Below are 22,025 nucleotides of genomic sequence, written 5' to 3' on the forward strand. Positions count from 1 at the left end.
AGAAAATGAAAAAATTATTATGGTGACGATTATGAAGGTGATGGGGATGATGATGGTGGGGATGATGTTGGAGGTGGGTATGACGATGGTGGTGGTGGTGGTAATGAGGATGATGATGATGGTGATAGTAGTGGGGATTACGATGATGACGATGCTGATGATGTTGATGATGACGATGGTGGTGGTGGAGATGATGAAGGTGAAGATGATGATGACGATGATGGTGGGGATGATGATGATGATGATGATGATGAGGTTAATTCATTTTACGAGAGACACGATCTAGGGTTAAGAAAAAACTTACGACTTTTCCAAAAGTCAAAACTTTTGAAATTTATTTTGAAAGTTTGGAAAAGAAAAAAAAAGAAAAACGTTGTATTTACTACAACGAAATATGTTTTTCCATCATCATCAAACGAAAAGAAAATAAAAAAAAGAAAATTTTCCATAGTTTTTTTCCATGAGTTTATCGAATGAAAGGAAGGAAAAAGAAAGAAAGGAAAAAGGACTCAATCAAAATCCTTTTTTTTTTTCTTGTGCTCCTTTTCGGAGCTATTAATTTATTTACAAACTTTTATATTTTATTCTATAATTATTCAAACTCTTCTATTTTTCATCCGCCATTTTTTTTTTTTTTTACGTCCCACCGATGTAAATAAAAAAAAAGGCAAAAAAGGTTTAAACCTTCACAAGTCAACTTGTTATCTGTCACTTTAGATTTTTTATTTTCCATTTGCCGTCCACTTAAAGTCAAAAATGTTCTTCTTGCTATTTTTTTTCTTTTCTTACCAAAAAAAAAAAAAAAAAAAAGGATTTTCTTACCGCCCCCCTCCGGCCCCCTCGGATCCTTCACGTTTCCTTTTTATATATTTTTTTTAAGTTATATAAAAAAAAAGAGAGAAAGAAAGAAAACCTTTTTAAATTTTTTAAAGAAAATAATAATAACAAAATCCTTTCCTTTTCTTTCCTTTTTTTTAGTGACTTTATATTTTTGAAATAAACAATAATAATAATGATAATAATAATAATAATAATAATTCGGAAAAGGTTTTTATAAATGCAAAAAAAAAAAAAAGAAAATTTCCCATGTGTTTGCAACTGGAATTGGAAAAACAAAATCGTCGATTAAATTTTTTTTTATTTTTTCCAAGTCGTAAATTAAAAGCAGAAGATAAAAACAAAAAAATGTTAAATGTTAAAAGCACATATATTTTTCCTTTCCTTTCGTTTTATCTTTTCCGACATTAAAAACAAAAACAAAAACAAGAGCAGCAGCAGAAGAAAACAAATTCGTTTTATTTATGTTCCTTATTTAATTAAATGATGAGTTAAAACGAATGACGACGGAGTTAAATCGAAATTTTTTCTTTTTTCTTTATTCTTTTTCAAAAATTATTTTCGATTATTTATTGGTAAAATTATCGATTAATCGATCGATCAATCAATCGATTAATTTTAATTAATAATTTTATTATTAATAAAAAAATTTTACACGATTACGGTGGGAAAATTTTGTTGTCGTCCAAAAACCAAAAAAAAATTCAAACGAATTTTCTTCCTTTTTTCCTTTCTTTTCTTCGCATTATTATTATTATTATTATCATTATTATTTCCAGCGGAAATTTTCATCAAAAAAAAAGAAAAGAAGAACCACTTATATACATTATTAAAAACCATAAAAACAAAATTTACGACTTTTTGAAAAACTCGCTTTGGCGAAACGAAAAGAGAAAAAAAAAAAAAAGGAAAATTCTTCGAGTGGTAAAATGCTTTGGAATTTTCACTTCAGTGAAAAACGAGACGAAAAAAAAAAAAGAAAAGAAATTTCGATTCGTACGCACGCAAACACGCACTTTAACGAGAAAAAAAAAAATTCTTTAAAAAGGTTTAACGGTAGGAAAAAAAAAAAAATCAGGTCGACCGATGACGTTGCTGGAGAAAAAAAAAACGACGCCATTTTGTTTTCCTTTTTTCAAAACCGATCGAGTTTTTATACATAAATATACTTATTATGACGCACGTGCGTGAGTGCGTGAGTGTACACGTGCAAGTTTCGCGACGGTTACAAAAATATAAAAATTTTCTTTTTAGATTTTTTCTATTTTTCCGTATTTATATGACGACATCATAGAATTTTATTTTACGAAAAAAAAAATAAAATAATGACGATGATGATGATGATGATAACGATCGTAATGATGATAATGATAATGATAATAATAATAATTTTTTTTTTTTTTTAATTTTCAACGTTCTTGACGACGTTTTAACTTTTTCATTACCTTTTCACAACCCCTTTTGTCTGTCATTTTGACAAGTTAATGTTTTTTCATTTCTACGCAACCTTTTTTTTTTCCCTTTTATTGTTTTTTTTTTTCCTTTTCCTTTTTTTTCCTTTTTTTCTTTCCTCTTTTTTAATTAATTTTCGAATAAAAAGTAATAATAATGATGGTAAATAGTAGGGAAGAAAAAAAAAAATTTTTTTTTTTTTTAATATAAATATATATAAATTTATATAATTTTATTATTGTCGGAATGAGAAAAAAGAAAAAAAGAATGATATAAATTTTTTTTTTTTTTTTTTCCGGAAATACCGGAAGTTGACGTCGACGACGACGACGACGACAAAAAGAAAAAAAAAATTTAATAATGTTTATTACATCGGTTTGTCGGTGGATTTACTTTTTTTTTTTTTGATTTATGAAAACGAAAATAGGAATGAAAATTGTTTAGGACGTTTCTATATCTATTTATATATATATTTTTCGGTTGTTGTTTTACTTTTTTCTCTCTCTCTCTTTCTCTTTCTCCAGACGTTTCGTGGGAATTTTCATATAGTTATTATTATTATTATTAGGTAGTTCCAGAAGTTTTTCCGCGTCGCGTATGCTTTTACTTTTCGCATTAAAAAAAAAAAAAAAAAGAAACTTTTTTAAAAAATTTTCCACAATATGCAATTTTTCATAATTGAATGCATTTAAAAAAATGTATCCTTCTAAATTAAAAAGGAAAATGAAAAGAAAAGTTTTTTTTTTTAAATAAAATAAATCTGTAAAATCTCGGAGGCCATATGAAAAAAAAAAAAAAATTCCCAAAAGTCTCTAAACTAATCTATGGCACCGCTCGCATTCACTTTTTTTTTTTGGAAATTCACTTTTCGTTTTCGGGGGAGGATGGGGGGAAGGAAAAAAAAAATCAAATTTATTTTTTTACCGAAAAAAAAAAAAATTTTAAATTCATGAGAATTGAAAAAAGCGCACGCAAAAAAAAAAAAGAAAAAAAAAGAAAAATGCATTTTCCAATAAAGCTTTAAACATTTTCTTTCTCTCTTTCTTTCTTTCTCCTTCTCTCTCCATTTCTTAAAGTGAAAAAAAAAATTTATTTATTTATTTCAAAAAGCGAACCTAAAGTAGAGAAAAAAAAAATAGAGAGAGAAAGAGAGAGAAACACATCGACAACAAACACGTTTTAATTATTTTCAGGTAAATCCACACGTAAAAATTATTATTATTATTATTATAAATAAAACCTTTTACGACGTGAGAAATTTAATTTATAATATCAGGGAAAACAACAACAACAACAAACAATATGGATGATATACCAAATACGAACCGGGATTCGTAAATTGTATAAAAATCTAATGATGTCGCACATACGAACCATGTTGATTTACTCTCTCTCTCTCTCGTCTTACTTTCTAAAATTTAATTTAAGCCAAAGGATTTTTACTAACGGCCCCTCCCCTCCCTGTACCATCTCCTTTTTTCCCCTCATCACACGTTGGAAGGGTGATTCGTCGGAGCACGTGATATGATTTAAATCTAACCTTCTGACAAACTAAAAGAAAGGAAGGAAGGAAGTGGAAAAGAGAGTCGACTATAGAGAGATAGAAAAAAAAAGACAGGGAGCATTTTCTAATAATAATAATGATAAAACAATCGTAAATTTTCTCTTAACACGAACAACCAACCGAACAACAACCGTTCGAACGGGATTCATGACAAGTTTTTATTATAACAACGAATCTAAAACGTAACAAACGAGTGTTACTGGATGCTGTATTAAGAAGAAAAGAATAAGAAATTGACAAAACGTATGACGCCATTTTTAAATAAATATATATATATATATCAAAACAAAATTTTTCCCATGTGTATTTATTTAAAAATTGTTTGGGATTCTTTTCCTCCCCCATTCCTCCTCCTCCACCTCCCGCACCACATATATATAAAATAAAAATTATATGAAGTACGTGGTTGTTTCCCTTTTTTTTTAAAACCTCCCCCACCGCCCCCCAATTGCTCTCTTATGCAATCGTCTTATTTTACTACATGAAATTATGCGGTTTGTTTTTGTTTGTTTTTGTTCCATTCGCTAACAATAACAAACGTAATTAATATAAATAATAATAATAATATAATACGTAAGGTAAGGTAAGTAAACTTTATTATTATTATTATTATTAATTTAATATTTGTTTTTCGTGACTTTACATTTTAAACGTATCAAGTTAAAAAAAATTTTTTTTTTTTTTTTGGCGTGGGGAGCGAGGGGGCAGGGGTAATATTTTTACACGAGACAGAAAGAAATTATTATTATTATTGCATCGTAGCGATAATTGTAATAATAATAATAATATTTTTATTATTTTTGATTTATGTATGTGAATATATATATCGAAGGGATGAAAATTACTTTTTTTTTTTCTTTATTGGAGATTTGCATTATTTTTCTTTTTTTTTTTTATGCGAGTAATAAAATATATTAATGTCGATTTCTATCTTTCTCTCTCCTCTCTCTCTTTCTCTCTTGTAGATTTTTATCGTTTTAAGTGTTAGTTCCCCGATGTTTTCTTTTTTTTTCTTCTTCCACTTTTTTTTTTTTTTTTTTTTAAGAAGAAAAACAAAACGTTTCGAATTTTCTTTTAAAGAAAATTCGTTTTGTCATTTATTACGTTAAAAACGATTCGATTTATTTATTTCGATATATCGGGATATTGATTGACGTATCGTTCGATATTTAAACGATTCGCACTAAATAATAATAATAATTATTATTATTTAAATAAATTTTTTTTTATTAAAAAAAAACTTGTAAGAGAAATTTAGTTTATCGATAATTTTTATCATCATCTTAACTGTGTCGTCTTTACTAATTTTTATTCGGTCCAATTAATAAAATTTTTATTACTATATTATTATTATTATTACTCTTATTAATTAGGTAATTAATTAATTAATAATTATTTTTTTGGTTTACATAATAAAAAAAAACGGAAAGTTATAAAAACGGACAAAACGATAAATTAAAAAAAAAAAAATTTTTCTTCTTTTTCTTCTTCTGCTGTTAAAAAAGTAATTAATTAAATGAATTAACTGGAATAAAAATTTTAGTAAGAGCTTATTTTACAGTTAATATATTTTTAAATAAAGTTTAAATGAGTTTTTTTTTTTTTTAATAATACGTGCTACCAACATTAGAAAAATAAATTTAAAAAACTTTTTTTTTTATTTTTTGTTTTTGGCCGCTGTCGTTGCTTCGTTTTTAATCATTTATTATTTTTATTTCTATTTATCATCATCATTATCATTATTATTATTATCATCATTATTATTATCATCATTATTATTATCATCGTTATCACCACAAACATTATCATCATAATCATCGAACTCGTAAATTTTTTATTTTTTATTTTTTGTTTTTGGCCATAGTCGTTGCTTCGTTTTTATTCATTAATAATTTTTATTTGTATTTATCATTATTTTTATTATCATCATCATCATCATCATCATTATCAACACAAACATCATCATCATCATCATCATCAGAGTCGGAAAAGTTTTTCTTTTTTTTTTGCAAAAACATGAAAAACCAAAATTATTTAACATAATTTTTACAAACCGATTTTTTTTTTTTTTTTTTTTTTAATAAATAATAATTCAATAAATCGATAACATCGATATTCGATTGATCGATCGATCGATTGGTATAGAATAAAAATTTTTTTTAAAAAAAAAAACAACAAAAACAAACAAAAACAAATTTTTTTTGTAAAAAAAATAATTTAAAAAAAAAAGGTAAAAAAAAAAAGAAAAAACGTTTAAACACGTAACCTTTTTAACCTTACGTCATAAATAAAGGTGTGAGATATGAAAAAAAAAAAAAAAATATGTGGCGGATTTAAAAAAAAAGGCGGATTTAACGATGAGTTAGAAAAATAATTTGTTTAACATTTTCTATAAAAAAAAAAAATAAATAAAACGGGAGGAAAAAAACCTTTAATTAAATAAATAAAAATGAAAATGAAAATTAAAAATGACAAGTGTCACTTATAAAAATTACTATATTCCGGAGTATTAACTTTTAAATCCTCATCTTCCCCCTCTCTCCTCCCCTCGCTCCCTCCCCCTTGTTTCTCCAGTGACTTTCCAGCATTTTATTTATCCCTTTTCTATTTTCCATAACTCATTACGGTCGTACGTATAAAAAAAAAGGATCGACGACGAAAGCTTTGCATTTAAAACGATTAAACAGAGAGAGAGAGAGAGAACCCTTTGTAAAAAAAAAAAAAAAAAAAAATTTACTGAAATAATATTTTTATCAATTTTCCCTTCTCCACCGCCCCCACCGCCTCCTCCTTCCCTCCCCTTCCCCCTTCCCTCTGGAGAAAAAAAAACAAACAAAAAATTATTTTTCCCGTAGTTTTATTATTATTATTATTGAAATTTTTAGTTTTGAATCCCTGACGATTAATTACGACGCTTTCTGCTTCCACAATCACGTCGAAAAGAAAAATTTGACAAAACGGCAACACTGTATTTTTACGTAATTTAATTTTTACCCGAAAAAAATAACAAAACAAAAGCGAAAAAAAAAGAAGCAAAACACGCCAAAGTTCAGGTACACGACTCCTCACTTACTCTTAAATAATTAATAATAATAATAATGATGATGATGTTGATGATGATGATGATGATGTTAAATAACGCGAGGTTAACGACGAGGAAAAAAAAAAAAAAAGAAATTGTGACAAACGACAAACATTATCGTGATTACGATAACGTATATTTGACAAAACGTTGCTGTTGTTGTAACCGTTTGTATTATTAGCTGTTGCTGTTGTTTTTATCAATGAACGTTTTTCTAATTCGACAGACAGATATCCTTCGTACGTGACATTAGAATTACAGAGTGACGAAAAAAAAAAAAGAAAAAGAAGAATAATAGAAATTGCGCAATTTTTTTTTTTTTTTACGTCGTCATTTTCCTTTTTTTTTCCTTTTTTTTTATTAAAACTCTTGGAAAATTTTTTTCTTTTTATCAAAGGAAAAAAGGAAAGGAATACATCGCGATTATGAATCAAGCGTCAGGGGCATAAAACGTCAAAAATTGCAATTTTTATCATCAAATATTCAAAAAAAAAAAAAAATTTTTTTCTTTCCCGTTTAAAATTTATTGTTGAAAGGGAAAAACAAACAAACAAACAAACAAACAAACAAGGAAAACCTTTTTTGTTGTTGTTGTCATCGAAGAAAAAGGAAAGAAACACTAAAGTTGATGATAATTTTCTTTTTTTTTTTTTTCGGAAAAATATATACGGGAATGATAAAAGAGATTATCATCCCTCGAGTCGTAATTCACCACCACCACTACTACCAACATAAGCATCCCTTTTTTTTTTTTTGTATAATAATAAACAACAGGAAAAGGAGAGACTGAAAACCCTCATTTTTATTTTTTACAACAGTGAAAACTTTTGATCAACGACGACGACAACGACAACAGCAGCAGCAGCAAAAAATAAATAAATAAAACAAAATTAAAAATAAGAAGAAGAAGAAGAAGAAAATTCTAGAATGTTTTGCATCAATCATGTCAAACCATCATCAATTTTTTCCGCCATTTTCCCCTTTTTTTTTTTTTACGGTTGTCGACACTTTTTTTCTCTCTCTCTTTCTCTCTCTTTTGATAATTTAATTTTAAATAAAAATATTTTTCGATTCGATAAATTTTTTTTTTTTTTTTTTTTTTGGAAAGGTTGCAATCCTGATAAACGGATTTTTTTTTGGTACGGATGGCATCACTGCAAAATATTCTAGAATGTTCTCATTATAGTAAAAATCGGAATTTAATTATTTTAGTGCCACGTTCGTTTTTCAATTATTAAAGAAAAGTTTTTCCTTTTAACTTTTTTTCTTTTTTTCCCACCTGCGTGTGCGTGCGCGTATACGTCGTTATTATCATTATTATTATTGACTTAACCGTTTGCTTCTGAAGGACTCTTTCCTCTATTGTTTTTTCTTTTTTTTTTGTTTTTTTTTTTTTTAAAAAAGTAATAAATAAATGTCTTTCATATTCACGACAGAAACTATATAATTTAGACATTGATTTCATTTGGTTTTTAGTCGTCGTGAGAACTTCTCGAAATTATTACGGTAGCGAGCGAGAGAGAGAGAGAGAAAGAGAAAAAGTGTGAGAGAGAGTGAGAGATTGGATATGATAACGGAAAAAATGAAGATACCAGATTTAAAATTATCCGGTAATTATTTTTTTTTTTTTTTAAATAAAAATTCATAATCACGAATGAATGAAAAGTCACGTGAGAAATAAAAATTTTTTTTCTTTTTGTCTTCTGGTTCGCCGTCACGACGAAGGCGATGAAAAAGGCGGCAGCAAAGAAAACGAAATCGCGGATTTAGACACAGCCATTAAATTAACAGGATATGGAAGGTATCACATATTTTTGATTGCACTCGGTGGATATTGTTTTTTGTCCAGCGGTCTGGAATACGGTCTTCACGCATATACTCTACCATACGCACAATGCGATTTGAAAATTTCAACGGCACAAATGGGTCTGATAAACGCCATGTTTATGGCAGGTAAATAATTATTTCTCCTTCTTCCCTATCATCATCATCATCATCATCATCATTATTATTATTATTTTTTTGTGTTTTTATTTAAAGGAAGCATAACATGTTCGATATTTTGCGGAGCTGTCGCCGACATAATCGGACGAAAAAGAGTTATTATGGTTGCTCTGATATTGGGTGGCATATCGACGATATCCGCTAGTTGGTCAACATCTTACGTCATGTTTGCCGTTATCAGATTCATTTCCGGTTTCATGTAACGTCCTTTTCATTTATTTTTGCAACGATCGGCATCACTCTTTAATTATTATTATTATTATTATTAACAGGAGCGGTGGTCCGGGTTGTTTGATTTTTTCATACGTCGGAGAATTTTGTTCTGATACCCACAGAGCTAGAGCCATTTGCATCATAGGTTTTTCATGGACGTTGGCGTGGTTGATACTTCCGAGTGAGTACAGTACTTCGTTCACACACACGTACGCACCCTCGCACCCACCAATTACGATTTGAAAAAAAAAAAAAATTTTTTTTCCTTTCTAGTCGTGTCGTGGTTGGTAATACCATCCGGATTATCATTTGAAATATCCGGTTTTAAATACAACACGTGGAGAACGTTCGTTTCCATGATTGGTGGTACTCCGAGCATAATATCCGGTATACTAATAACGTATTTCTGTTCGGAAACTCCGAAATTTTTATACGTTCACGGAAGAGAAACCGAAGCCATTGACATATTAAAAAAAATGTATCATAAAAATACCGGAAATCCACCCGAAACTTATCCGGTAATAACCCCCCCCCCTAAATTGAAATTTTAATAAAAAAAAAAAATTTTTTTAAGAACCGAACAAAATTTTTCTCGATTCAAAAGGTAAAACGATTAGTTACGACTTATGGTGCTAGTATCGATGACGTCAAAGAAAATGGTATCCACGTGAAAAAATCATACAGTCCAAAAGATGTCGTCATTATGGTTTTCTCACAGATGAGACAAGTTTTCCGTCATCCTCATGCGAAAAGAGCCTGCCTTGTTTCAAGTATTTATTTTTCTAATTTTTTCGGGTGAGTTGAACCAAGAAACGACGCCATTTTTAAATAATTATTCGCGATACGTTATCCTCATCGTCATCGATCGTAAATAATTTTACGTAATTTTTAAAACGAAAAATATATTTTCAGGTATTACGGTTTAGGTTTGTGGCTTCCAGAACTTTTCAATAGGTTCCAGGCATATTACGCAATACATCCAGACGAAACGGTTACCGTTTGCGAATTATCACGTTATCAAAATTTAACGGCGAAAAGTTACGATTTCGACGATGTACTTTTATCGTACGTTATTCTTCTTCTTCTAAACTTATTAATTAATAAATTTTTATTAATACATAATTATGAATTTTCTCTCTCTCTCTACCATCGGTTAGAAATTTAACGAGCACGTGTCCGCAAAGATCAGTTAATTTAGCAGTTTTTACAAATACTTTCATCATCGGTTCGGCTGCTTGTGTGGGAAATGTTTTGGCCGTTCTTTTGGCAAATAAAGTCGGCGGAAGAATACTTTCAGGTCGTACCTTCATCATCATCATTATTATTATTGTTAATTTCCTTTTTTTTAATTTATTTTTTAATTTTTTCTGAATAGTTTTGTCAATGTTGGTCTCTGGAATATGCACCATCATTGTTTACTTTTCACGATCCGAAATTCAAATTGTTATTGTTAATTGTTTGTTCATGGCGGGAGTTGGTACGGCCATGACGACAATCGGAAGTTGCATTGTTAATCTATTTCCGACTTCTGTAAGGTGAGAAAATTATTTTTCTTCCTTCTCTCTCACTCACTCTATCCGGTTTCGACCGTCGGTTTTTTTTGTTATGCGATTGTTTTACGACAAATATTTGTTCGTTACGTTGCATAACGTTCATTGTTTGTTTGTTTGTTTATGTGTGTACAAACGTTGCCTTTATTTAATTATTTTAATTAATTAATTAACAGAGCGGTCGGCGTTTGCGTCGGTATATTATTCGGTCGTTTGGGAGCCATTTGCAGTAATTTAATTTTCGGTTTGTTATTGGATGCAAGTTGCGAAGTTCCATTTTTCTTCTTAGGAGGTGTTATCATATGTAAGTATATAAGATTTATTAAGAAAACGTTATCATTATTATTGCGGAAAAGCCGAAAGAAAAACTAAAAAAAAAAATTTTTTTTTAATTTCAGTCGGAGCTGGTCTTTGTTGGCTTTTACCTAAAAATTCACAAAAAGCCGTGGAGTGAGATTAAGAAAAACGAAAAAAAAAAAAAAAACTTGCTTCGCGCTCATACGACAAATAATACAAACGGTTGTTGTTGTTGTTACTGTTGTTGTTGTCAGTGATTGTAGTACAAGAATATTTTTTATTTATTTCGTCATAAAAGGAGGACAAGTTATGAAAACAAGTTGATAACAATAATTTATTATTATTTTATTTATTTAACTTTTTTTTTTGCAATTATTATTATTATTATTGACTTTGATTTTTGACTCTAGACAAGTTTTCAACCATTTTTTTTAATTATTATTATCATTAATGTTGTTTTTTTTTTTATTTAAAAAAAAAAAAGAAGAAAAAAGTTTGTCGATCGTACGAAAAAAAAACGGGCCGAAAAAAAAAAAATTTATAAGTTGTCAAAACAAAAACAAAAAAAAAAATATTTATCGTATTTTAATTAATCGGACGATTCCTATCAAAACCGGTTATTATTATCATTATTATTATCATTATCATCATCTTTAATAAATTTTCCGATTCCTTCGTTTTAAAAAGTTTTTACCCTCGTTTTAGTAAAAACTTTTGGTAAAAATTTTAATTTTAGCTTTAAAAAATAATAAATAAATTCGTTTTTAAAAAAAAAATCTAGTTTTTTTCCCCCTCGTTTCCCCTCCCTCCCCTACCACCGATCGACCTTTGACCTGGGTTTTTTTTTAAATTCAAAAATGAGCGAAAAAAAGTAATTTAAATATTTAAATTATTTTTTTTCTGCGTTGCAATTAAATTTTTTTTTTGAGAGCGTGCGCGATCGTTTATTAAATTTGCTAAAAATAAATAATAATGATAATAATAATAATAATAATAATAATAATAATAATAATAATAATAATAATAATAATAACAAATAATGATAATGATAATAATGATGACAACAACTCGATAAAATTATTGAAAAATGAACGGGTTTTGTTCGGAAGAAAATTATTCTTTCTTACATCTGCAATACGTATTAACAACAACAACAACAACAACAAACAGCAACAAAAGAAATTAACCGTCGCCGTGAATCATAACGGCCTTTAACTGCGAAAAAAAAAAAAAAACAGCCAAAGGAAATTCCTTTGCGTAATCCTTTCTTATAAAAAGGTTATTCCTTTTTAATTTAATTACAAAAAAAAAACTTTTAAAAAGTTTATATATATGTAGAAATAAATTTAAAAAATCTCCCTAATGTCCCCCTTCCCCGAAAAAGAAAAAAATTTAAAAATTTAAATTTCCCGCCTTTTTTCTTTCGGTGTAAACTAGCAAACCGATTTTTTTTTTTTTTTTGATTTGTTACCATCAAAAATTTATGTTATTCACTGACACTAAGACTAACAACTACACCTTGTTTGTTAACCACATTCTTTTCCTTATAGAGAACCCACGACTGAGTCATTCATTTAAAAAAAAAAAAAAAAACCATAACAAATCATAATCATGTTGTTGTTTGTTGTTGTTGTTCTTCTTATTATTATTCCACGTTCTCATTATTTTATAATGAGTAAGATGAAAACAAAAAAAAAAAAAAAAATTTAGGTCATTTTATTTTAGTAAAAACCCACACACACACCTGGCGAGACCGAATATTAAACGTGTTAGTAAAGGTCGGTCGTTAGTAGGTATCGTACCTGAAAAAATTTTTTTTTTCTATTTCCTTCTAATGTAATAAATATTTGGAATACAAAAAAAAAAAAAATGGCGCCGTTCCGGTTTCGTTTATTTCTTCATTATCAACAATCTCTCTCTCTCTCTTTATCAAAATAATACGATTTATTAAATGTATAAAAAAAAAACATCTACGTCATTACCACCACCACCACCGCAACAAAACCATTTGTTAATAATAATAATATTAAAAATAATAATAATAATAATAAGTACGAAAACAATCCGATTGTTTTATTTTCGCGGATGGAATTTTTTTTTTTTTAAATTTTCACCGTCCTAAATACGTTTAATTAAAAAAAAACAAAAAAAAAGGTTCGATACTAAAAGTTGGAAAGTTTAAGCTCCCTATAATAATAATGATGATGATAATGATGATATTAATGATGATAATAATGATGATAATGATAATGATGATAACGGACTTATTAACTTTCTCCAACGTTTAAAAAAAAAAAAAAAATACTTGACCAAGATATTTTAATTTTTTTAATGAGATAAAGGTGTAAACGTAGTCGAGAGCGTGTATATATCACGAGTACTTGATACTCGTTATAAATTGATTGGGAGATTTAGTATTTGAAATAAAACCGACGGAGAAGGTTGGTACCTCTCGAAATTCGTTAACGAAAAAAAAAAACCGCGAGTTTGATTCTCTCTTCCTTCTCTTCCTCCTCCTGCCACTCCCACTCTCACCACCCCCGAATTCTCCCGCCCTCGTAAAAATAAAAATGCGACGTGTATAGTAGTAGTGGTAGCAGTAGTAGTAGCAGTGATAATAATAATAATATTTAACATTTTATTAATTGTCATGGTCAAGGTGAGACATAAAATCAAAAAATATACGTGCAACGATGATGATAATAAAAATTTTCACCGCGATGATGACAATAACAATAATTTTTTCAACGTGTATAAAACAATGTGAGTGTTTCCGGTTGTGGTCGGATTACGGATATCCTACAAATCAGGATTACGATTACGATGATTTTTTACAATATGACGAAGATTATGGAGAAAACGTTGGAAGACATTTGGAATTGACGTCATCAATATTACAATTGATTTATAATTTGATCGGGAAAACCGGACATTCGGCAAAATCGTTAGAATTAGCCCGACAAATGAACGTGAGTATATTTCCCTCTCTCTCTCCCCTCCTGCCCCCCGTTAATAACAAATAAAATTTAAAATTTTTTAAGCGTTGTCGTGAATTTTTTAATATGCGTAACCGTATTTTTGTTTTTTTCCGTTTGAATCCGATGCGTAAAAAAAAAAAAAAAACGACCGTTAGTTTTATTAAACGTGTATTATTGTGACCATGTGACAGGACCGTATCCTCTCACTTGACGTTTTTTTGCCGAGATATAATAACGAGTTAACAGGTTGAAATGAATTTTTTATTATTTTTTTGAAAAAGAAGTTTCGGTTAAAAATTAGGAAAAGAACAGAACATTATTATTATTATTATTATTATTATTATTATTATTATTATTATTATTATTATTATCATCGTCAACGTAACGCCTATTTCAACGCCTATTTCGTTTTAAATTAAAAAAATTAATGGATAAACACGCACGCACGCACTCACTCACGCACACAAAAATTCAAGCACGCACTTTTAACACCTATTTTCACCACGTTTGACGATTATCGATAATAATAATAATTTTTTTTCACGTTTGTTATTAATTTTTGTTTTGTTAAAGAGGATTTTAAAGTGTCTTGGGGGGGCGTTAACAAATTACCATACTCAATAATAATAATAATGAATTTTTTTTTGGCGATTCAATTTAATAATGATGACGCCTGTTTGTTTGTTTGTTTTTAAAAAAAAATTAAATATAGAAATTGCAAGAGGAAATATCACCGGAAATATCATTTCCCTGTCCTACAAATAATTCGAGGTCGAGAAAAAGGCCAAAATCTGTTACCAAGGTCAGGCCCGGAGATATAGATGTGATAGCAGCCATTGGAGATAGTTTGGTAGCTGCAAATGGTGCAGTTTCGACAAACGTTTTTCAAGTTTTCATAGCGAACAGAGGAGTGTCATGGGCGATAGGTAATAATATCTCGTATATAAATAATAATGATGATGATGATGATGACGCGATTAAAAATGCAAATTCACGACGAGTGTTTATTTTTGATTTAAAAGGAGGACAAGAAAACTGGAGAAAATATTTAACTTTGCCGAACATTTTAAAAGAATTTAATCCTAATTTGATCGGATACTCAACTGGAGACTCTTTATATTCGGCAAACAGAGAAAGGAGTCAGTTGAACGCTGCCGAACCGGGTGCAAGAAGTCGCGACCTCGTACAAATGTCCGAAACATTAATAGAAAGAATCAAAAATCATCCGGAAATCGATAACGAACAAGATTGGAAGGTGAGAGAAATAACGAACAGAGAGCAAGAGAGAGAAACAAAAGAGAGAGAGAGAGAATCCGTTCATTTAAATAAATTTCCGTATAATTAATAATTTAGAAAATGAACGAATGAGTCGAAAACATATTTTTAGAAATTTTGCCTCGAGGGTGTAAATCCATCATATCAAAAACTGTCCTTTTTTGTTACTAAGAATTCATCCATCCCTTTTCACAACAACCGACAACAAACAAGAACAACAACAAACGAAATAGAAACTAAAAGCAAAACATGATAGACAATGTTTTATAGTTCACCCCCTCGTTTGTTTTTTCCTTTCCTTTCCCCTTACACTCTCTCTCTCCTACTCTCATCGGAAACTTTCCTACGGATGAAAAAAAAAAAAAAATTGAGAGGGAGAGAGAGAGAGAGAGAGAAAGAAATTTTATGGAGAGAAAATTTTTTTGCCGTTTCACTTTCTCTCTCTCTCTCACTCACTCATTTCGCTCAATCTCACAGTTTGAATCCGAAATAAATATTAAAAAAAAACATAAATTTTAATTTTATTGTGATTAATGATCATTTTTTTTCTATCATTATTATTATTTACATGACGTCATCGATAATAATTTTTTTTTTTTTTTCATTTAAAGATGGTGACCATTTTCGTGGGAGCCATGGATTTTTGCTTTAGCATTTGTCACAGAGACGATCCGGAAAACATCGTCGAAGAACATCGTAAACATCTCATGGAAACATTAATCAAACTTCGGGATAATTTACCCAAAACGATCGTCAACGTCGTGCAACAAATCAGTGAGTGCTCCCCACCCCCTCCCTCTCCCCACCCCGATTATTTATTTTTATTTAATGAAAAATAATAATAATGATAATGATAATTACTAGAAAATCCTCAGTTTGAAAAATTTTCTTTTTTCGAAAGTTTAGAAGAGGAAAGAGGAAAAAACACATTAAATTAGTGCCTTTCCATTTAATTTCTAAAATTTAAGCCTGTAATAGATCAATGGTAAAATCCTTTGAAATTTTTCTAATTTTAAAAGGAACGAAAAAAGGAACGAAAAGGTTCAACTTATAAAAAAATGTATCAAACATTTTTCAAATTGAAGAGAAAGAAAGAGAGAGAAAGAGAAAAAAAAAACTAACGTAATCTTTTTCGCAATTTTTTTTTTTCATTTCATTATTATTATTATTTTTATACCGGATGTAATAATGGAACGAACCGGAAATTAAATCTTTTTTCTTCTCCTTCTCCTTTTTCTTCCTCCTACTTTTATATTATTATTATTATTTAAATGTCGCGTTTTTAAAATGGCGCGAATTATTTTGCTTTTGTTTTAACAAACGCGTGACAATAATTTTTTCGTTTGTTCGTTTGTTTGTTTTTTAGATTTGGGTAACGTTTTACCGAAATTTTCCGGTCTTCCGTGGTTGTGCAACAAACTTTACAAACCATACGAATGTCCTTGTTTGTCGGATAAAAAATATGAAAACATGACGTCACAATATCGAAAAATCATGTCTCGGTGGCAAAAAATCGAATCTAAAGTGGTAAATATAATAATAATAATGATGATTACAATATATTAATAATAATAATAATAATAAAATTTTCGATTAGTGTAAACAATAATAATAATGATAATGATATTGATTGATTGATTAAAATAAATTTAAACGCTCGGCACACAGGTCAAGAGTTCAAAATTTAAAAAAAAAAATGATTTTGCTGTCGTAGTTCAACCTTTTCTCGTGGAAACGAAATTTCCAACGGTAAAAACAACAAACGGATTATTACAAACGGATTTAAGATATTTGTCACACGATTGTTTTCATTTGAGTCAATTGGGACACGCCAAAGGTAAGATTGTACGAACAAACAAACAAACAAAACGATTATTAATTAATTAATAATTAATCTTTTCGGTAATTATTAAAATTTTAATCATCGTCATTAATTATTTACTGACCTCCTTATTATTATTATCATTATCATTATTTCCGTTTCCAGCGGCAAACGCACTTTGGAATAATTTAATGGAACCACCCGGAAGTAAAACGAAAAATTGGGACACGGAATTTTTAAAATTAAAATGTCCGACGGAAGAACAACCGTACATTCCAGTCAGGTGACGGACGGATGATTAATAAAAAAAAAAATTTTTTTCGAGAGAGTTAAAAGACTTCCATATTGTTTTCTTCTTATCGTCGTCGACGTCATTTCCGGCGGAACTTTTATTTATTTATTTATTGTAAATTTTTATCGTGTAAATAGACAAAAAAAAAAAAATTTAATTATATTTATATTTTACGTCGTAGTTAATCGAGAGTAAAAAAAAAAATTTTTTTCTTCCATAAAATTTTTTTTTTTTAACACGAAACAAACAACCGCGACGGTGATGGCAAAAATTGTGGTTGTTGTTGTTGATGTTGTCGTTGTTGTTGTGAAAAATATGGAAAACGATAATAAATTCCTTTGATTTTTTTTTTTTTATGTTCTCGTAAATTTTTTTTTTCTTTTTTTTTGGGGGGGTTTTGACGTAAAATTTTAAAAATTACTTTTTTTTGGTTGTTTGTTGTTTGTCGTCGTTGTCGTCGTCATCGTCGTCGTCTTTTTGATGTTGGAAAAACGTTAAAAAAATACCCGTCGTAAAAATATTTTTTTTTCGCTTTTTAAAAAAAATAAATTAAATTAACTTTGTCAGAAAAAAAAAAAAAAAAAAAAAAAAAAAAAAAACGTGAGCCGAAGTTAAAAATTGGAATTTTCTTTTTTTTTTTTTTTTGGAATAAATCTGGAGAAAAAAAAAAATATTCATTGAAAATAGAGTGAGGGAGGGGTGGGAAGAAGGCGAGGGGGATTGGGGGGCGAATAAGAAAGAAGAAAAAAATTCTGAGTGTTATTCAGTCATTAAAAACTTTTTTTTCCTTTTTTTTTTTCTTCGTTCAAGGTTTGAATTGCAATTTTAATTTTAATTTAGTCGTAAAAAAAAAAAAAATGTCGGTTGAAATTTTTTTCCCTTTTCCTTTCTTTCTATTAAATCTGATTCCTCTCTCTTTAAAAAAAAAAAAGAAAAAGGAGAAGGAGAAGAAAGAGAAGTAGAAATAAAAGCTAAAAAAAAAGAAAAAAATTTAGAACGACATTAGGGAAATCAAAAGCGATAGAAAGGAAAATAAGGCAGGTTGGCAGGCATTTTATAGCGAAAGAAGGACAAAAGATTTTTTTTTTTTTTTTTAAAGAAATTTAAAGAAAAAAAGGAAAAAAAGGTTGTTTCGTTCGTTATGGTTTCACGGGATCCCCAAAAAAAAGAAAAAAAAAAGCGACCGACCTAAAAAAAAAAGGATATGGAAAAATGCAAAAAAAAAAAAAAAGGTTCGACAGACGACGACGCAATGCGAAAAAGAATTTTAAAATTTATTACACACACTCTCTCTTTCTTTCTCTCTCTTTTTAATAGAAAAACCTTTTTAGAAATTCTTAAGGTTCTGCTTCATCTTCTTCCTTTTTTTTCATTCCTTTTTTTTTTATTATTCGTTATTTACATTTTTTTAATAATTCGTGCCTGAAATATTTTTGTTTTTTACCTTTAAAAAAAATTATTATTAATTCATAAGATGATATTTTTTTTTTGGAAGAAAACCTTTTTCATTCGAACCTTTTTTATTTTTTCTTATCAACCTTGGATAACAACTTTGATTGATTTTTAATGACGTAAGATTTTTTTTTACACTTTTTTTTTTTTTTTGCCACCGATAAGTCATTTTAATAATACGTTAAAAAAATAATTTTTTTATTCGGGGGGTGAGAGGGAAAAAAAGTTCATAAGGTTTAAGAAAAATTAGGGAGGGGAGGGTCAAAACAACACCTCGAGTGGGGGAGGGAAACAACAAACAACCCGTTTTTTATTATAAAACATATTGTTAACAAAATTGAAAAACCATTTCGTCGCGACAGCATTTTTTTAATAAATTTTTTACCATCATCGTCATCATTTCTTTTGCAACCTTTTAACCTTTTTTTGTTTACCTTAAAAGGTTTCGTGACTCATACTCAAACAAATTATTATTATTATTTTTTTTATTACGCGACGCATAAAAAAAAAAGAAAAAAACTTTTTTAATAATTATTACTCTACGTATTTTTCAACATTTAATTAAACCATCATCATTATTATTATTATTACCTTACGTATTAAATAATTTATTTATTTATTTATTATTTTTTTCATTAACAATTTAATAATAATAAATAAATAAAATAAAAAATAAAAATTCGTCGTTAAAAAAAAAAAATAATTAAAAAAGTCGTAAAAAAATTTATTATATTATTATTATTATTTCGGTTTTCATCGTTAAAAAATTTTTCTTTTTTTTTAATTTACGCTCCTCCTTCCCCTCCTCCTCCTCGACTAACGAGATGAAAAGTAATAAAAGTCAAAAATTAAAAAAAAAACATTAAAAACATTAAAAAAAAATAAAAAATTCATAATGAAAACGTTTAAAAATATTTTAATTGCTCCGATATCGATTACGTTTAAATAATAATTTATTATTATTAACTTTAATTGAAATTCTCTCTCTCTTTCTCTTCCCTCCCCCCTCCGTTACCGCTACTCCCTCTACTCATGTAGTAAAATCCATTTTTGATTACGTCAGGTATGACGTTTTCGTAAAAGGAAGAAAACAAAAACAAAATAAAAATTTATTTTTTCTTAATTAATTCCAACGTTTAAAAGTAATAAAAAAAAATCGTGGAGGGAGGAGGAGCGTAGAGAGGAAAAAAGAAGGTTGGGAGGGAGAAATTTTGGGGGTGGAGAAGGGGAGAGAAGTAAAATTAAAATGAAAAATATAAGAAAGGTTTAAATATGTAAATCAAAACCACCGCACACACTTAAAAAAAAAAGGGTTCATTCGATTCATCGAACCTTTTTTTTTTTTAAATTGAATTTTTCTAAATCCACGTTTAATTATTATTATTATTTTTAAAATTTTTTTTCGCGCCATTTTATTTTTTAAATTTATTTTTTTTTGAAAGGTGAATCCGAACCAAAACTTTTTATTTTTGTTTTTTTTTTCGTGAATTATTTTTTTTTTTGTTATTCTTTTCCCACGTTTTTTTTTTTAAAATTATTTTCTCGTGTAAATAGAAAAAATATTTTTAAAATTTAAAAATGCTGGAAAAAAAACGAAAATTCCAGCGAGCTGGACCAAAAAAAAAAAAATCAATAAACACGATTCGTATTCGAAAACGTAAAAAAAAAAGAAATTTTTCTTCTCCAGTTTTTTTTCCTTTTTTTCTCCAGTTTTTTTCTTTTTTTCTCCAGGTTTATCTCTCTTCTGTTTTTTGTCAACGTTTGTTACTCATATCGTTTATCACTTTTTTTTTCCTTTTGTTTCCATCGTCCTTTCTTTCTTTCATTTTTTTTTTCCAAACCTTTATCTTAATTGCTTTTAAACTTTTTATTTTATTTCTACGTCTGCCATTTTTTCTTTTTCTTTTTCCTTTTTCTTCTTCTTCTCCATTTTTTTTTTTATTTGATTTATTTTTCGTTTGGTTAATATCAAAACAATTTATTTTTATTACGACGCATCGAAACTTTGGTAAAAAAAAAAACAACAAAACAAACAACAAACAAACAAACGTAATATTTAAAAACACGTAAAAGAAAAAAATTTACTCAGCTTTAAAGTTTTCCCTACTTTCCCCCTCCCTACGAAAAAAAAAATTTTTACCTTTTTTTTTTTAATTTAATATTCTAGAACAAAGATAAAAGACAAACGATACGACAAACATGTACAAACAAACGCGTTAATAATAATAATAAATGAATAGATAAGGAAAAATACACCCGAAATTAAAATTACGCACGAATTTTTTTCTAGGCAACCCTTTCGTCAAAAAAAACCTTTTCGAAGGAGGAAAAAAAACGTGGCAGAAGAAAAAGAAAAAAAAACGTGGAAGAAGAAGAAAAAGGGAAAGAGAAAAATTAATAAGTCCACATTTTATATATATATATCTATAAAAAAATAAATGAACCTTTTTTTTTTTTTATAATCTTAATAAAAAGCGTTTCCTTTTCCTTCCCATTATACCGATGGTGGGAAGCGAGAGGTGGCGGGAAGCGGGGAAGTAGGGGGACGAGGGTAGAAATGAAAATAATAATAACCTTTTCATTTTCTTCGTATCGAAACCCTTGAGTTAACCTTTAAAAACCTTTTTTTCTTCCGTCTCAACCCTACATTTTCTTTAAGAAAAACACTTTAAAATGTCAAATGCATTTATATATATATACATTACACACACACGCACACGCACACAGTATCGTAGTAGTAAATTTTCATTGATATTATTATTATTATTATTATTATAACGCCGTCCGATAATCATTTTCCTTTTTTTTTGCAAGGTTGGCACGAAAAAAAAAGGAAAAATCAGTTTTTTCCTTTGTTTAGATCCTCCTTTTTCTCGTTTTTACCATATACACCATCACCATTCTTTTCTCTTTTTACTCCGCCTTAATCTTTTTTTCTTTTTCTTTTTCATTACCATTTACTAACCGTCAAGTCGATAAATATTATTTTCCTTTGAAAATTTCATTTGATTCTTTTCCTTTTTTTTATATCCACCCCAAACCCCGGTAAATAAAGATTTCTTACGTCGATATATATCTATACATATATCACGAGCACATACAACAAAGGAATTTTACCGAAAACGTTTTCATTATTATTATTATTATTAAAAGCAAAAGAAAAAAACGGTGGTTTAAATAGTCGAAAGAATGCAAAAGGGAAAAAAA

At 28.4% G+C, this 22,025-nt stretch overlaps 3 protein-coding genes across 3 annotated transcripts; all 3 read left to right on the plus strand.

Moving 5' to 3' along the window:
* Positions 1 to 8,593: 8,593 nt before the first annotated feature.
* Positions 8,594 to 11,156, plus strand: Phum_PHUM610180 (synaptic vesicle protein, putative; the record flags this gene model as incomplete). Its single annotated transcript, XM_002432990.1, has 10 exons — positions 8,594 to 8,888; positions 8,976 to 9,138; positions 9,212 to 9,333; positions 9,426 to 9,670; positions 9,757 to 9,947; positions 10,065 to 10,217; positions 10,310 to 10,449; positions 10,528 to 10,687; positions 10,879 to 11,006; positions 11,101 to 11,156. 10 exons carry the CDS (start codon positions 8,594 to 8,596, stop codon positions 11,154 to 11,156), a joined length of 1,653 nt encoding a protein of 550 aa, XP_002433035.1.
* A 2,566-nt stretch (positions 11,157 to 13,722) lies between these two features.
* On the plus strand, positions 13,723 to 14,051 carry Phum_PHUM610190 (uncharacterized protein; the record flags this gene model as incomplete). The annotated part of the gene is made up of 2 exons (XM_002432991.1): positions 13,723 to 13,972; positions 14,041 to 14,051. The coding sequence occupies 2 exons, from the start codon at positions 13,723 to 13,725 to the stop codon at positions 14,049 to 14,051; spliced, it is 261 nt and encodes an 86-aa protein (XP_002433036.1).
* Positions 14,052 to 14,640: 589 nt separating this feature from the next.
* On the plus strand, positions 14,641 to 17,361 carry Phum_PHUM610200 (phospholipase B, plb1, putative; the record flags this gene model as incomplete). The annotated part of the gene is made up of 7 exons (XM_002432992.1): positions 14,641 to 14,652; positions 14,690 to 14,903; positions 15,000 to 15,232; positions 15,864 to 16,026; positions 16,619 to 16,779; positions 16,921 to 17,089; positions 17,240 to 17,361. 7 exons carry the CDS (start codon positions 14,641 to 14,643, stop codon positions 17,359 to 17,361), a joined length of 1,074 nt encoding a protein of 357 aa, XP_002433037.1.
* Positions 17,362 to 22,025: the final 4,664 nt, after the last annotated feature.

The sequence above is a fragment of the Pediculus humanus genome, genomic scaffold (assembly GCF_000006295.1).
Source record: "Pediculus humanus corporis 1103172108319 genomic scaffold, whole genome shotgun sequence".
NCBI classification, from domain to species: Eukaryota; Metazoa; Arthropoda; class Insecta; order Psocodea; family Pediculidae; genus Pediculus; species Pediculus humanus.